The sequence below is a fragment of the Salvelinus alpinus genome, chromosome 16, assembly GCF_045679555.1.
Source record: "Salvelinus alpinus chromosome 16, SLU_Salpinus.1, whole genome shotgun sequence".
Classification (NCBI taxonomy): Eukaryota; Metazoa; Chordata; class Actinopteri; order Salmoniformes; family Salmonidae; genus Salvelinus; species Salvelinus alpinus.
Genome location: NC_092101.1, coordinates 26,070,499 through 26,087,584, shown reverse-complemented (window position 1 = coordinate 26,087,584; position 17,086 = coordinate 26,070,499). Strand labels below are relative to the sequence as shown.

General features: G+C 45.7%; 1 protein-coding gene across 2 annotated transcripts in view; it reads left to right on the top strand.

Moving 5' to 3' along the window:
- Positions 1 to 17,086, top strand: part of ipo13b (importin 13b) — a 49,783-nt gene that overhangs the window by 13,486 nt on the left and 19,211 nt on the right. For both annotated transcript variants that reach the window (XR_011668323.1, XM_071345633.1), the window contains exons 2-6: positions 5,248 to 5,373; positions 7,276 to 7,419; positions 8,234 to 8,446; positions 8,545 to 8,798; positions 15,936 to 16,076. Coding sequence is in view for 1 of the 2 variants with exons in the window: in XM_071345633.1 (XP_071201734.1) it covers positions 5,248 to 5,373; positions 7,276 to 7,419; positions 8,234 to 8,446; positions 8,545 to 8,798; positions 15,936 to 16,076 (878 nt within the window). In the remaining variant the exon portion in view is untranslated. The remainder of the gene's footprint in view (positions 1 to 5,247; positions 5,374 to 7,275; positions 7,420 to 8,233; positions 8,447 to 8,544; positions 8,799 to 15,935; positions 16,077 to 17,086) is intronic.

Here is a 17,086-nt window from a genome sequence, read left to right as displayed (position 1 = left end):
TGATGATATTACTAGTTTAACTAGCTTGTCCTGCGTTGCATATAATCAATGCGGTGCCTGTTAATTTATCATCGAATCACAGTCTACTTCAACTTCGCCAAACGGGTGATGATTTAACAAAAGTGCATACGTGAAAAAAGCACAATCATTGCACAAATGTACCGAACCATAAACATCAATGCCTTTCTTAAAATCAATACACAAGTATATATTTTTTAAACCTGCATATTTAGTTAAAATAAATTCATGTTAGCAGGCAATATTAACTAGGGAAATTGTGTCACTTCTCTTGCATTTAGTGCAAGCAGAGTCCGGGTATATGCAGCAGTTTGGGCCGCCTGGCTTGTTGCGAACTGTGTGAACACCATTTCTTCCTAACAAAGACCGTAATTAATGAAGTTTACATACACTTAGGTTGGAGTCATTAAAACTCGTTTTTCAACCACTCCACAAATTTCTTGTTAACAAACTATAGTTTTGGCAAGTCGGTTAGGACATCTACTTTGTGCATGACACAAGTAATTTCTCCAACAATTGTTTACAGACAGATTATTTCATTTATAATTCACTGTATCACAATTCCAGTGGGTCAGAAGTTTACATACACTAAATTGACTATGCCTTTAAACAGTTTGGAAAATTCCAGAAAATTATGTCATGGCTTTAGAAGTTTCTGATAGGCTAATTGACATAATTTGAGTCAATTGGAGGTGTACCTGTGGATGTATTTCAAGGCCTACCTTCAAGCTCAGTGCCTCTTTGCTTGACATCATGGAAAAATCAAAAGAAATCAGCCAAGACCTCAGAAAAAAAGTTGTAGACCTCCACAAGTCTGGTTCATCCTTGGGAGCAATTTCCAAATGCCTGAAGGTACCACGTTCATCTGTACAAACAATAGTACGCAAGTATAAACACCATGGGACCACGCAGTTGTCATACCGCTCAGGAAGGAGACTCGTTCTGTCTTCTAGAGATGAGTGTACTTTCGTGCGAAAAGTGCAAATCAATCCCAGAACAACAGCAAAGGACTGTTTGGCCATAATGACCATCGTTATGTTAGGAGGAAAAAGGGGAGGCTTGCAAGCCGAAGAACACCATCCCAACTGTGAAGCACAGGGGTGGCAGCATCATGTTGTGGGGGTGCTTTGCTGCAAGAGGGACTGGTGCACTTCATAAAATATATGGCATCTTGAGGGACAATTATGTGGATATGTTGAAGCAACATCTCAAGACATCATTGGTCACAAATGGGTCTTCCAAATGGACAATGACCCCAATCATACTTCCAAAGTTGTGGCAAAATGGCGTAAGGACAACAAAGTCAAGGTATTGGAGTGACCATCACAAAGCCCTGACCTCAATCCCATAGAAAATTTGTGGGCAGAACTGAAAAAGCGTGTGGGAGCAAGGAGGCCTACAAACCTGACTCAGTTACACCAGCTCTGTCAGGAGAAATGGGCCAACATTCACCCAACTTTTTGTGGGAAGCTTGTGGAAGGCTACCCGACACGTTTGACCCAAGTTAAACAATTTAAAGGCAATGCTACCAAATACTAATTGAGTGTATGTAAACTTCTGACCCACTGGGAATGTGATGAATGTGAAGAAATAAAAGCTGAAATAAATCATTCTCTCTACTATTATTCTGACATTTCACATTCTTAAAATAAAGTGGTGATCCTAACTGACCTAAAACAGGGAATTTTTACTCGGATTAAATGTCAGGAATTGTGAAAAACTGAGTTTAAATGTATTTGGCTAAGGTGTATGTAAACTTCCGACTTCAACTGTAACATTGAATGTTGTGCATTCAATACGGTTCAGTATTTCACTGAAAGAATAAATGTTTTGTTTTCGAAATGATAGTTTCCGGATTTGATCATATTAATGACCTACGGCTCCTATTTCTGTGTGTGTATTATATTATAATTAAGTCTATGATTTGATATTTGATAGAGCGGTCTGACAGAGGTGGATGGCAGCAGCACGCTCGTAAGCATTCATTCAAACAGCACTTTCCTGCTTTTGTCAGCAGCTCTTCGCAATGCTTGAAGCACAGCACTGTTTGACTTCAAGCCTCTCAACAATACTATAGTGCCTATAAGAACATCCAATAGTCAAAGGTATATGAAATACAAATGGTATAGAGAGAAATAGTCCTATAATTCCTATAATAACTACAACCTATACATCTTAACTGGGAATATTGAGACTCATGTTTAAAGGAATCACCAGCTTTCATATGTTCCTCATGTTCTGAGCAAGGAACTTAAACTTTAGCTTTTTACATGGCACATATTGCACTTTTACTTTCTTCTCCAACACTGTGTTTTTGCATTATTTAATCCAAATTGAACATGTTTCATTATTTATTTGAGACTAAATAGATTTTATTTATGTATTATATTAACTTAAAATAAAAATGTTTTCAGTATTGTTGTAATTGTCGTTATTACATATATATATATAAATCGGCCAATTTAATTGGTATCGGCTTATTTTGGTCCTCCAATAATCGGTATCCAATAATCATAATCGGTCGACCTCTAGTGGAAACGTCTAGGAGCAACAACAGCTCAGCCTCGAAGTGGTAGGCCAGACAAGCTCACAGAAAGGGGGCCTCCGAGTGATGAAGCGCGTAGAGTGTAAAAATCGTCTGTCCTCAGTTGCAACACTCACTACCAAGTTCCAAAATGCCTCTGGAAGCATCCAAGCGTTGACTGGAGTGGTGTAAATCTCGTCGCCTTTGGACTCTGGAGCTGTGGAAACGTGTTCTCTGCAGTGATGAATCACGCTTCACCATCTGGCAGTCGACGGACGAATCTGGGTTTGACGGATGCCAGAAGAATGCTACCTGCCCAAATTCATAGTGCCAACTGTAAAGTTTGGAGGAGGAATAATGGTCTGGGGCTGTTTTTCATGGTTCGGGCTAGGCCCCTTAGTTCCAGTGAGGGGAAATCTTAACACTACAGCATCCAATGACATTCTAGACGATTCTGTGCTTCCAACTTTGTGGCAACAATGCCCCCGTGCACAAAGTGAGGTCCATACAGAAGTGGTTTGTCGAGATCGGTGTGGAAGAACTGGACTAGCCTGCACAGAGCCCTGACCTCAATCCAATTGAATACCTTTGGGATGAATTGGAACACCGACTGCAAGCCAGGCCTAATCGCCCAACATCAGTGCCCGACCTCATTAAAGCTCTTGTGGCTGAATGGTAGCAATGTTCCAACATCTCGTGGAAAGCCTTCCCAGAAGAGTGGAGGCTGTTAAAGCAGCAAAGGGGGGACCAACTCTATATTAATGGCCTTGATTTTGGAATGAGATGTTCAACATACTTTTGGTCATGTAGTGTATCTAGCTGTTTCTATCTGAGCACAGAGGTGCTTTCACCTGCAGCCCAGTACTTCCTCCTGGCTCCTTCTACACTTTGCTTTTAATGTTTCCTCTCTTCCACTCTATTTCTGACACACACACAAACACACACACACTGGGAGAGTACTAGTATAGTAGCTAGTTCTTTCAGAGCCTAAGTACCTCCATCTGTGACGTGTGTGTGTGTGTGACCATATGGAGAGACTGCTGCAGACAGAGTGGTGCTCTTCACCTGCAGCCTCCCGTCTCCCTCCCTCTCTGTCTCTCTGCATCAGGAGTGGATGATCAGATCCCTGACTGCAGCTGCTATCAACTGACAGACAGACAGATCTGAACTCTGTTGGCTAATGAAACAGTTGAAGCAACATTACAGCTGCTAGTTAGATGCATCTGGCTGGCTGTAGTGAGATGGGTCTATGTACGACACACACACGGCGTGCAGTCTGGAGTGTGTCCCTGGGATGAGAAGTCTCCTTAGATCACACAGTGGACGGCGGTAATGATCTGCCTTAGCTTTGAACTCTGGAAAATCACAGCTTCGTTTAGAAATAGCGAGATGAAGGGATGAGAAAGAGAAGAAGGGAGGGGAAAAAAGACGTCAGGCACAGAGCGAAGGAGTTGATGAGGTACGAGAGTGATGAGAGATTTCAGTAAAGACACTGCTCCTCAGTAAAGAGGTTGCTTGATCTGGGCAGATTCACTATTCGAGCGGCTGAGGTGTGTGTGTGTGTGTGTGACATAGAGCAGTGTTTCAGCGTGGAACAGCGGAGGACTGGAATATGAGTCAGGCTGTGATCTCTGACACACACAACCCAAGACCTCTTCATACTGTGTATCGACGCTGAGGGATGATTTCAAAGGAAACAAAGGGACCCTGCGCAGACGTTTATTCTTTGAAATGCATCTCTTTATTAGACAATGATGTCAACCCACACTAGCTCTTGGTCAAGGTGCTAGGTAGGGATACACGCTAGATACAGTATGTAACTGGAGACAAACCTCTTGATACTCTCTGTATTTGTGTTCTATAACGGCAGTCAGTCATACTAGAGTCTCCATACAACCTGCTGAGTCAGTTACTACTGGAGAGGAAGGGAGGATAGATGGATGGAGTAAGCTCTTTGTGATATCTGCTTATGTAAAAATGGCTTTATAAATATATACAATTGATGATTGAAGATGGAGGGATGGAGTGAGCATGGAGGAGGATAAAAGAGGGATGGGGTGAGCATGGAGGAGGGATGGAGTGAGCATGGAGGAGGATAGAGGAGGGAAGGGGTGAGCATGGAGGAGGATAGAGGAGGGAAGGGGTGAGCATGGAGGAGGATAGAGGAGGGAAGGGGTGAGCATGGAGGAGGATAGAGGAGGGAAGGGGTGAGCATGGAGGAGGATAGAGGAGGGATGGAGTGAGCATGGAGGAGGGATGGAGTGAGCATGGAGGAGGATAGAGGAGGGAAGGGGTGAGCATGGAGGAGGATAAAGGAGGGATGGAGTGAGCATGGAGGAGGGATGGAGTGAGCATGGAGGAGGGAAGGGGTGAGCATGGAGGAGGGATGGAGTGAGCATGGAGGAGGATAGAGGAGGGAAGGGGTGAGCATGGAGGAGGATAGAGGAGGGATGGAGTGAGCATGGAGGAGGATGAAGAAAGAACATGGCCAACTGTATTCCTCTTAGGAAGCATCTGTTTCCTAGTGTTCAGCCAGTCTGTTTCAGAGGATAAGAACTTTATAAAGAACCTAATGTTGCTAAACTATATAGAAACACTAACGTTAAAGTTCTAAATGACATACAGTATATATTATACTGCAATTATACTGACTTCCTCCCTCTATTCCTCCCTCTTTCTCTCTCTACCCCCCCCCCCCCCCCCAGGCACTCCACCAGTTGTACTATGACCCTAACATTGAGAATAAGAACCTGGCCCAGAAGTGGCTGATGCAGGCTCAGGTGTCCCCTCAGGCCTGGCAGTTCTGCTGGGCCCTGCTCAGCCCTGACAAGGTAGGATATACCAGCACACACACACACACACCAGGGTTTCTGTTAGGAAAATGTTGCGCCGGACATTTGTTTGACTGGCAGAATGTTCATGTCCATGAAAACTGTTAACACGCGATTAGAATTGTAGCACGTTTATTTGGATTATAAAAGCAGGTTTCACTCCAGCAGCAACGAACGAGCTGTTTGATGAGCTGTAGCAGCAACGAACAGCTGTTTGATGAGCTGTAGCAGCAACGAACAGCTGTTTGATGAGCTGTAGCAGCAACGAACGAGCTGTTTGATGAGCTGTAGCAGCAACGAACGAGCTGTTTGATGAGCTGTAGCAGCAACGAACAGCTGTTTGATGAGCTGTAGCAGCAACGAACAGCTGTTTGATGAGCTGTAGCGGCAACGAACAGCTGTTTGATGAGCTGTAGCAGCAACGAACAGCTGTTTGATGAGCTGTAGCAGCAACGAACGAGCTGTTTGATGAGCTGTAGCAGCAACGAACGAGCTGTTTGATGAGCTGTAGCAGCAACGAACGAGCTGTTTGATGAGCTGTAGCAGCAACGAACGAGCTGTTTGATGAGCTGTAGCAGCAACGAACGAGCTGTTTGATGAGCTGTAGCAGCAACGAACGAGCTGTAGCAGCAACGAACGAGCTGTAGCAGCAACGAACGAGCTGTTTGATGAGCTGTAGCAGCAACGAACGAGCTGTTTGATGAGCTGTAGCAGCAACGAACGAGCTGTTTGATGAGCTGTAGCAGCAACGAACGAGCTGTTTGATGAGCTGTAGCAGCAACGAACAGCTGTTTGATGAGCTGTAGCAGCAACGAACGAGCTGTTTGATGAGCTGTAGCAGCAACGAACGAGCTGTTTGATGAGCTGTAGCAGCAACGAACAGCTGTTTGATGAGCTGTAGCAGCAACGAACGAGCTGTAGCAGCAATGAACGAGCTGTTTGATGAGCTGTAGCAGCAACGAACGAGCTGTAGCAGCAACAAACGAGCTGTTTGATGAGCTGTAGCAGCAACGAACAGCTGTTTGATGAGCTGTAGCAGCAACGAACGAGCTGTAGCAGCAACGAACGAGCTGTTTGATGAGCTGTAGCAGCAACGAACGAGCTGTTTGATGAGCTGTAGCAGCAACGAACAGCTGTTTGATGAGCTGTAGCAGCAACGAACGAGCTGTAGCAGCAATGAACGAGCTGTTTGATGAGCTGTAGCAGCAACGAACGAGCTGTTTGATGAGCTGTAGCAGCAACGGACGAGCTGTTTGATGAGCTGTAGCAGCAACGAACGAGCTGTTTGATGAGCTGTAGCAGCAACGAACAGCTGTTTGATGAGCTGTAGCAGCAACGAACGAGCTGTTTGATGAGCTGTAGCAGCAACGAACGAGCTGTTTGATGAGCTGTAGCGGCAACGAACAGCTATTTGATGAGCTGTAGCGGCAACGAACAGCTGTTTGATGAGCTGTAGCAGCAACGAACAGCTGTTTGATGAGCTGTAGCAGCAACGAACAGCTGTTTGATGAGCTGTAGCAGCAACGAACGAGCTGTTTGATGAGCTGTAGCAGCAACGAACGAGCTGTTTGATGAGCTGTAGCAGCAACGAACAGCTGTTTGATGAGCTGTAGCAGCAACGAACGAGCTGTAGCAGCAATGAACGAGCTGTTTGATGAGCTGTAGCAGCAACGAACGAGCTGTTTGAGCTGTAGCAGCAGGCAGCTCCTGCGCTACGTCAACTGGTATTTCAATCAATGAATAGGCTAAAATGCATTTTCACAATGGAATTTATTTTCTTCTCCCAGAAGAAAATCGGCTTTTCAGTAATCGGCTTTTCAGTTTTTTTGGGGGGCCAAAAGCCGGCTATTACCGGCTAACACACAAACCCTGACACACACCTAACCCTGTCTCTTTCCCTAGGTTCCTGAGATCCAGTACTTTGGGGCTAGTGCCCTCCACACTAAGATATCACGCTACTGGTCTGACATCCCCTCTGACCAGTATGAGACCTTAAAGACTCAACTCTTCTCCCAGATCGCCTGCTTCTCCTCCGGGTCCAAGATGGTGGGTAGATGGATGGATGGGAGGATGAGTAGATGGATGGATTTATTAGATAAGGGATGGGCTACTTTGTGTGAGGGCCACAAAAAAACACAACTCATCATGAGGGGCCACAGTGGCTCGTGGGTCTGCGTACCCACATTCATACCTTGCGAGCAAATCATTTTAACGGCCCCCCTCGTGACTGTGAAGAGACAGAAAATCTGTTTAAATGTTCACTTTCCTGGTAAACATTTTGCCATGGGGCGGAGAAAAGATTTTCAATTTTAATTCAAAAATAGCATTTTTACAGCTAATTTCCTACAATTCTACACATTTTGCCATGGGGCAGAGAGAAAAAAATTGCATTTTTACAGCTAATTTCCTGCAATTCTACACATTTTGCCATAGGGTGGAGGCAAATGTTTGCAGTTTTTAATATGATAACTGATGATCAGTGGGCGCCACCCCGGTCGGTAATTCGACCATGCTTACTACAAGTTTAGATAGTCTAGCGACCAGCTAACTTACTAATTTAAAGTTTTTTTGCTGACATGGGCTAATTGAGTGACTGCTGATGCACAACCAAATTTTGAAATTGGACCTTGTACTCTATTATTCTAACTCTCAACAGTAATTTGAGACCCTGACAGAGTCCACCCCCCCCCCCCCCCCATATATATATTTTTTGAATTGGTTCACGGGCCGCCAGTTGCCCATCCCTGTATTAGATCATTGAAAATACATACAACTGGAGCTAAATGCCTTAAAACCATCAAGTATAGTAAATAAAATGAAGTCATAGATTACAGTACGTCGTTGTGGTCCTGTTTCCAAGGTGCTGACGCGTCTATGTGTGGCGCTGGCCTCCCTGGCCCTGAACACCATGCCAGAGGCTTGGCCAGGCGCCGTGCCAGAGATGGTACGTGTGTTCCAGGAGGAGGGAGGGGGGGTGGACGGCCGGGCCAGGTGTCTGGCCCTACTGGAGCTACTGACTGTCCTGCCTGAAGAGTTCCAGACCAGCCGTCTGCCACAGTACCGCAAGGGACAGGTGAGGGGTGCTAGAGACTGAGGGGTGCCAAAGGGCACGACAGACAGACACAAAGACAGACACACATCCATCTACTACTCACCACCCTCTGTCTGTAGGTGCGAGGTGCGTTGGGTCGTGAATGGGGGTCAGTGTGTCCACTGCTCCAGCAGCTGCTGCGTCGAGGGGACAGTCCCGGGGCAGTGAAGGCTCGTGTCTTGCGCTGTCTGTCCTCCTGGGTGTTGCTAGATGTCCCTCTCAGTGAGAGCGAAGGACTGGTGGAGGACTGTTTCACTGCTCTACCAGACCCCGAGCTGTTTGATACTGCTGTGGAGGCTATCGTCAACGCCATATCACAACCCGACTCCCAGAGGTGTGTACATTGCCAGGGGAGGGTGGGAGTTTGTGCCAACCCAATGACTTCAGACAAACACACAAGGTGACACGCAGTCAGTGTCTGCATTATGGAGGAGGTGGGGGTATTGTTTAAAGAGAACCAAGAGAGCAACAGATTCAGATATGGAAGACCGAGACAGAGCAGAGATAGGAAGATCGGAAGGGGGAGATGGCAGCCAAGAGCACAGTGTGGGCATGGAAAGGGTATATGAGAGAAGGAGATACTGTAGAGGGGAAATGGGGATGGAGAGAAAAATACAGGCAAGGAGAGTTGACAGAAATTAAGAAAGGAGGAAAGCTGAGGGAGATGGAGGGAATACAGGGAGAGCTAACAGCCAGGAGGGGAGGAGGGAGGGAAGAAGGGGGGAGGCATTTCTCGGTTGGCTGGCGTTACCATGGTTACATAGCTGGGGAGCGACGTCATTGAGCTCCAATGGTAGGCACCCAGTAGCCCCTCCCCAAGAGAAAGAGAGCGAGGTATGGATGGAAAGAGGAAGGGAGAGAAAGATGAGCGAGGTAGGGATGGAAAGAGGAAGGGAGAGAAAGATGAGCGAGGTATGGATGGAAAGAGGAAGGGAGAGAAAGATGAGCGAGGTAGGGATGGAAAGAGGAAGGGAGAGAAAGATGAGCGAGGTAGGAAAAGGTGCAACATCCACCTCGGGGCAGCAGGTTGGAGGTGTGATCACACTGCTGATAGGCCTGTTCTCTCTCTCTCTCTCTCTCTCTCTCTCTCTCTCTCTCTCTCTCTCTCTCTCTCTCTCTCTCTCTCTCTCTCACACTCACACTCACACTCACACTCTCTCTCACACTCACAAAGTACTGCTCTAGTCAACCTAATAGCTAGTCTCCTCAACATGTGTTTTTATTGCTCTAAAATAAGGCCAATTTTACTGGTGGAGGTATGAATATGGCCCTCATATTAGTGCTGGGCGATATATCAAATTCATTTGATTAATTAAAATGTTAGTATTGCAAGAAACACGTTTTTGTAAATATATTTTTAATTTTTATGAGCGTTTATGTTCTCATATGATCTTTTTGGTCTCGTCTCCTTCGCTCCATTCTGACAAATACGGCAGGCCACTTGATTTCAACATGTTAACAATGTGGATAGGTTAGCTGCTGTTTAAACAGTTGGAGACGAACAGAAGGGTGTGTTCATAACAAAAACTGAGCTTGCATTGAGGTATGAGACTTGAAAGCCAGATCAGTGATTATTGCAACAACAAAAAATGCTTATATAGCCTAGGTATAATTTCACGAGCCCTGAATTCATTCGATTATTGTTGACTGATTGAAATGCTGTGTATTTTACCTTTCTATTGATTTATTGATTTATTTCACCTTTATTTAACCAGGTAGGCTAGTTGAGAACAAGTTCTCATTTACAACTGCGACCTGACCAAGATAAAGTAAAGCAGTTCGACACATACAACAACACAGAGTTACACATGGAATAAACAAACATAAAGTCAATAATACAGTAGAAAAAAAGTATATTTACGCTGTGTGCAAATGAGGTGAGATAAGGGAGTTAAGGCAATAAATAGGCCATGGTGGCGAAGGAATTACAATATAGCAATTAAACACTGGAATGGTAGATGTACAGAAGATGAATGTGCAAGTAGAGATACTTGGGTGCAAAGGAGCAAGATAAATAAATACAGTATAGGGATGAGGTAGTTGGATGGGCTGTTTACAGATGGGATATGTACAGGTGCAGTGATCTGTGAGCTGCTCTGACAGCTGGTGCTTAAAGCAAGTGAGGGAGTGTCTACAGCTTCAGTGATTTTTGCAGTTCCTTCCAGTCATTGGAAGCAGAGAACTGGAAGGAAAGGCGGCCAAAGTAGGAATTGGCTTTGGGGGTGACCAGTGAGAGATACCTGCTGGAGCGCGTGCTACGGGTGGGTGCTGCTATGGTGACCAGTAAGCTGAGATAAGATGGGGCTTTACCTAGCAAAGACTTGTAGATGACCTGGAGCCAGTGGGTTAGGCGACGAGTATGAAGCGAGGATCAGCCAACGAGAGCGTACAGGTCGCAGTGGTGGGTAGTATATGAGGCTTTGGTGACAAAACGGATGGCACTGTGATAGACTGCATCCAATTTGTTGAGTAGAGTGTTGTAAGCTATTTTGTAAATGACATCGCCAAAGTCGAGGATCGGTAGGATAGTCAGTTTTACGAGGGTATGTTTGGCAGCATGAGTGAAGGATGCTTTGTTGCAAAATAGGAATTGGAGATGTTTAATGTGAGTCTGGAAGGAGAGTTTACAGTCTAACCAGACACCTAGGTATTTGTAGTTGTCCACATGTTCTAAGTCAGAACCGTCCAGAGTAGTGATGCTGGACGGGCAGGCGGGTGTGGGCAGCGATCGGTTGAAGAGCATGCATTTAGTTTTACTTGTATTTAAGAGCAGTTGGAGGCCATGGAACGAGAGTTGTATGGCATTGAAGCTCGTCTGGAGGTTAGTTAACACAGTGTCCAAAGAAGGGCCAGAAGTATACAGAATGGTGTCGTCTGTGTAGAGGTAGATCAGAGAATCACCAGCAGCAAGAGCGACATCATTGATGTATACAGAGAAGAGAGTCGGCCCGAGAATTGAACCCTATGGCACCCCCATAGAGACTGCCAGAGGTCCGGACAACAGGCCCTCCGATTTGGCACACTGAACTCTATCAGAGAAGAAGTTGGTGAACCAGGCGAGGCAGTCATTTGAGAAACCAAGGCTGTTAAGTCTGCCGATAAGAATGTGGTGATTGACAGAGTCGAAAGCCTTGGCCAGGTCGATGAATACGGCTGCACAGTATTGTTACTTATCGATGGAGGTTATGATATCGTTTAGGACCTTGAGCGTGGCTGAGGTGCACCCATGACCAGCTCTGAAACCAGATTGCATAGCGGAGAAGGTACGGTGGGATTCGAAATGGTCGGTAATCTGTTAACTTGGCTTTCGAAGACCTTAGAAAGGCAGGGTAGGATAGATATAGGTCTGTAGCAGTTTGGGTCTAGAGTGTCTCCCCCTTTGAAGAGGGGATGACCGCGGCTGCTTTCCAATCTTTGGGAATCTCAGACGATATGAACAGGCTAGTAATAGGGGTTGCAACAATTTTGGCAGATAATTTTAGAGAGGTTCCAGATTGTCTAGCTCGGCTCATTTGTTGGGGTCCAGATTTTGCAATTCTTTCAGAACATCAGCTATCTGGATTTGGGTGAAGAAATGGGGGAGACTTGGGCGAGTTGCTGTGAGGGGTGCAGGGCTTTTGACTGGGGTAGGGGTAGCCAGGTGGAAAGCATGGCCAGCTGTAGAAAAGTGCTTATTGAAATGATCAATTATAGTGGATTTATCTTTTATTTGTACAACAACGCTTATTTCGAGAGAACACTTTTTTTAAAATTAGATATATATTTTGAATGTTTGAAAAAACCGAGATGATTTTTAGGCCATATCGCCCACCCCGAAAACACTAAATTAGATTTGAAAAGGACAGAGTTTGTATATGTGGTTTGCGTGTGCCTGTGTTTGTGTTTGGCCACACTAGAGTCAGGGCAGAAGGATTATCACTATCTATCCCCAGACAATTATCTCAATCCTTCCTTCTTCCCTTTCCTTCACTTAAAATCTTTCTATCTCTCTCCCAGGCTCTCTCTTTCCCCCATTTTCCTCCCTTTCTCTCTCTCTGCCTTCTTCTCTCCCTATATCTCCTCCTTTTTAATTACAGTGACGCTCTGAGATGGGGAAATTAGTTGCCTGGCAACAGGATGCCGTTGGACCAATAGCATTCTCCCAAATGACTTGACTGTAATATGGTTAAACAGAGAGAAGGAGAACGGGAGGGAGAAAGGAGAAAGATGGAGGTGAAAAGAGAGAGAGGAGTCTTTCAAATTCATTAGAGTTTTAAGGGGAGGAGAAAGAAAAGCGAGAGAGAGAGCGGGAAGCGGAGGTCTGTGTGTCAACGGTAGACAGTCTGTCTCAGTGGAATCTATAGGATGTCAGGTTTCATACAATAGAGAGACATACTCATACCCCAAAGCCCTCTGAGTAACACAGACATATACAGAAACACACACTGCATTAAATAACAGCCCAACCTGGGAGATTTAGTCATCATTAATTTTTAATGGGCTGACTTGGAGATGCAGGTCGTGTACTCTTAGCTGAGGGAAGAGGTTACTTTGTGAAAGCTTGAGTGTGTGAGATAGAAGTAGAGAGAGTGTATTTTGAAGGTCGGGGGAAAGAGGAGGTTTGGAATAGGTGCTTTATGGAAGATTAACACTGTGTGTGTGTGTGTGGCTTGTTGTCATGCAGGTGGTACAGAATCCTTCATGATAATGTCAATAAGGGGACACATGAATATTCAGTAGTCAGAACCAATGACACTGCAAGGTTGGGGGGAAGAGCGATATTACCCAGAGTAAGTGTGGTTGTGTGTGTGTGTGAGCATGCCCAATGCAGACAGCAGGGGAACAGACATATAGATGTGGGAGAATTAAATAGGTGTGTGTCTGAGCGAGGGAGAGTGTATGTGGTGTGTGTGTCTGAGCGAGGGAGAGTGTATGTGGTGGGTGTGTGTATGTGGTGGGTGTGTGTCTGAGCGAGGGAGAGTATGTGATTGGTGTGTGTATGAGCGAGGGAGAGTGTATGTGGTGGGTGTGTGTCTGAGCGAGGGAGAGTGTATATGGTGGGTGTGTGTGGTGGATGTGTGTATGTGGTGGGTGTGTCTAAGCGAGGGAGAGTATATGTGGTGGGTGTGTGTCTAAGCGAGGGAGAGTATATGTGGTGGGTGTGTCTAAGCGAGGGAGAGTGTATGTGGTGGGTGTGTCTAAGCGAGGGAGAGTGTATGTGGTGGGTGTGTCTAAGCGAGGGAGAGTATATGTGGTGGGTGTGTCTAAGCGAGGGAGAGTATGTGGTGGGTGTGTCTAAGCGAGGGAGAGTATATGTGGTGGGTGTGTCTAAGCGAGGGAGAGTGTATGTGGTGGGTGTGTCTAAGCGAGGGAGAGTATATGTGGTGGGTGTGTGTCTAAGCGAGGGAGAGTATATGTGGTGGGTGTGTCTAAGCGAGGGAGAGTGTATGTGGTGGGTGTGTGTATGTATGTGGTGGGTGTGTGTCTGAGCGAGGGAGATTGTATGTGGTGGGTGTGTGTATGTGGTGGGTGTGTGTCTGAGCGCGGGAGAGTGTAAAGTTGAAGTCGGAAGTTTACATACACTTAGGTTGGAGTCATTCAAACTCGGTTTTTCAACCACTCCACAAATTTCTTGTTAACAAACTATAGTTGTGGCAAGTCAGTTAGAACATCTACTTTGTACATGACACAAGTAATTTTTCCAACAATTGTTTACAGATTATTTCACTTACAATTCACTGTATCACAATTCCAGTGGGTCAGAAGTTTACACACACTAAATTGACTGTGCCTTTAAACAGCTTGGAAAATTCCAGAAAATTATGTAATGGCTTTAGAAGCTTCTGATAGGCTAATTGACATAATTTGAGTCAATTGGAGCTTTACCTGTGGATGTATTTCGAGGCCTACCTTCAAACTCAGTGGCTCTTTGCTTGACATCATGGGGAAATCAAAAGAAATCAGCCAAGACCTCAGAAGAAAAATTGTAGACCTTCACAAGTCTGGTTCATCCTTGGGACCAATTTCCAAATGCCTGAAGGTACCACGTTCATCTGTACAAACAATAGTATGCACGTATAAACATCATGGGACCACGCAGTTGTCATACCGCTCAGGAAGGAGACACGTTCTGTCTTCTAGAGATGAACGTACTTTGGTGCGAAAAGTGTAAATCAATCCCAGAACAGCAAAGGTACAAAAGTATCTATATCCACAGTAAAACGATTCCTATATCGACATGACCTAAAAGGCCACTCAGCAAGGAAGAAGCCACTGCTCCAAAACCACCATAAAAAAGCCAGACTACGGTTTGCAACTGCACATGGGGACAAAGATCAACTGTGAATCGGGATGGCAGCATCATGTTGTGGGGGTGCTTTGCTGCAGGAGGGACTGGTGCACTTCACCAAATAGATGGCATCATGAGGAGGAAAATTATGTTGACATATTGAAGCAACATCTCAAGACATCAGTCAGAAAGTTAAAGCTTGTTCGCAAATGGGTCTTCCAAATGGACAATGACCCCAAGCATACTTCCAAAGTTGTGGAAAAATGGCTTAAGGACAACAAAGTCAAGGTATTGGAGTGGCCATCACCGAGCCCTGACCTCAATCCTATAGAACATTTGTGGAGAGAACTGAAAAAGCGTGTGTGCGCAAGGAGGCCTACAAACCTGACTCAGTTACACCAGCTCTGTCAGGAGGAATGGGCCAACATTGACCCAACTTTTTGTGGGAAGCTTGTGGAAGGCTACCCGAAACGTTTGACCCAAGTTAAACAATTTAAAGGCAGTGCTACCAAATACTAATTGAGTGTATGTAAACTTCTGACCCACTGGGAATGTGATGAAAGAAATAAAAGCTGAAAGAAATCATTCCCTCTACTATTATTCTGACATTTCACATTCTTAAATAAAGTGGTGATCCTAACTGACCAAAGACAAGGAATTTTTACTCGGATTAAATGTCAGGAATTGTGAAAAACTGAGTTTAAATGTATTTGGTTAAGGTGAATATAAACTTCCGACTTCAACTGTATGTGGTGTGTGTGTGTGTGTGTCTGAGCGAGGGAGAGTGTATGTGGTGTGTGTGTGTGTGTGTGTGTGTGTGTGTGTGCATCCAGATAGACAATAGATACATTAGAAAGGGCTGAGACAGCAGAAAGAACAGACCAGAGTAATTGAAGCCTAGAGAAATGGAACAAAGCAACAGAGATGGAGCTGGTGAAAAGTAAAGATGTTTGCGTGGCAGGGATGGGATGGGGGTGGGGGGGGGGGTGCAGCGTGTTTCACAGGATCAGAGAAAGAATGGCTTGGGAAAAGATTTAGTTTGAAGTAAACAAGACAGCTATACGCCTCCAGTTTTTCCAATAGTACAGTATGTGAACTAACTCACTTGTGTGTGTCTCTCTCTCTCTGTATCTCCTTCTCCCCCTCTCTCTGTATCTCTGTTTCTCCCCCTCTCTCTGCATATCTTTCTGTCTCTCTCTGTAGGTATGTGAACACCCTGCTGAAGCTGGTTCCCCAGGTCTTGTCCCTGCAGGAGCAGCTGAGAGAGGCCGTCCAGAACGGAGACATGGAGACATCACACGGAATCTGTCGCATTGCTGTCGCACTGGGCGAGAACCACTCCAGGTGTGTGTGTTTGTTGGTCCCCAAAAAGCCCTCACGAGTACACTAAAACACAATTGTGTATGCGCTGTCCCCTCTAAATCATCAACCAATCATTCCTTTCACTTCCCCTCCTCATACTCCTTGGTGACATAATTGATGCTTCTGGATTAATTATCACAAACCAATCAAGAAATAATCAGATAAGATGATGTGTTCAGCTCCAAGTGCATGCCAACCCTGGTAAACAAGCTGTTTGTTTGTTATTGTGTTGTTCTGCAGGGTCTCCCAAGGCCTCATGTCTCACTGTGTATGTCAATATCTCCAGTCTGAACCTTTCACCTGTCACTCTATCTAGAGAAACAGTCCTGCCTGTCCCACCTCACCTCACTCTATTTAGAGAACCAGCCCTGCATGTCCCACCCCACCTCACCTCACTCTATCTAGAGAACCAGCCCTGCCTGTCCCACCCCACCTCACCTCACCTCACTCTATCTAGAGAAACAGTCCTGCCTGTCCCACCGCACCTCACCTCACTCTATCTAGAGAAACAGTCCTGCCTGTCCCACCCCACCTCACCTCACTCTATCTAGAGAAACAGTCCTGCCTGTCCCACCCCACCTCATCTCACTCTATCTAGAGAAACAGCCCTGCCTGTCCCACCTCACCCCACCCTATCTAGAGAAACAGCCCTGCCTTTCACACCCCACCTCACTCTATCTAAAGAAACAGCCCTGCCTGTCCCACCCCACCTCACTCTATCTAGAGAAACAGCCCTGCCTGTCCCACCCCACCTCACTCTATCTGGAGAAACAGCGCTGCCTGTCCCACCCCACCTCACTCTATCTAGAGAAACAGCCCTGCCTTTCACACCCCACCTCACTCTATCTAGAGAAACAGCCCTGCCTGTCCCACCCCACCTCACCCTATCTAGAGAAACATCCCTGCCTGTCCCACCCCACCTCACTCTATCTAGAGAAACAGCCCTGCCTGTCCCACCCCACCTCACCTCACTCTATCTAGAGAAACAGTCC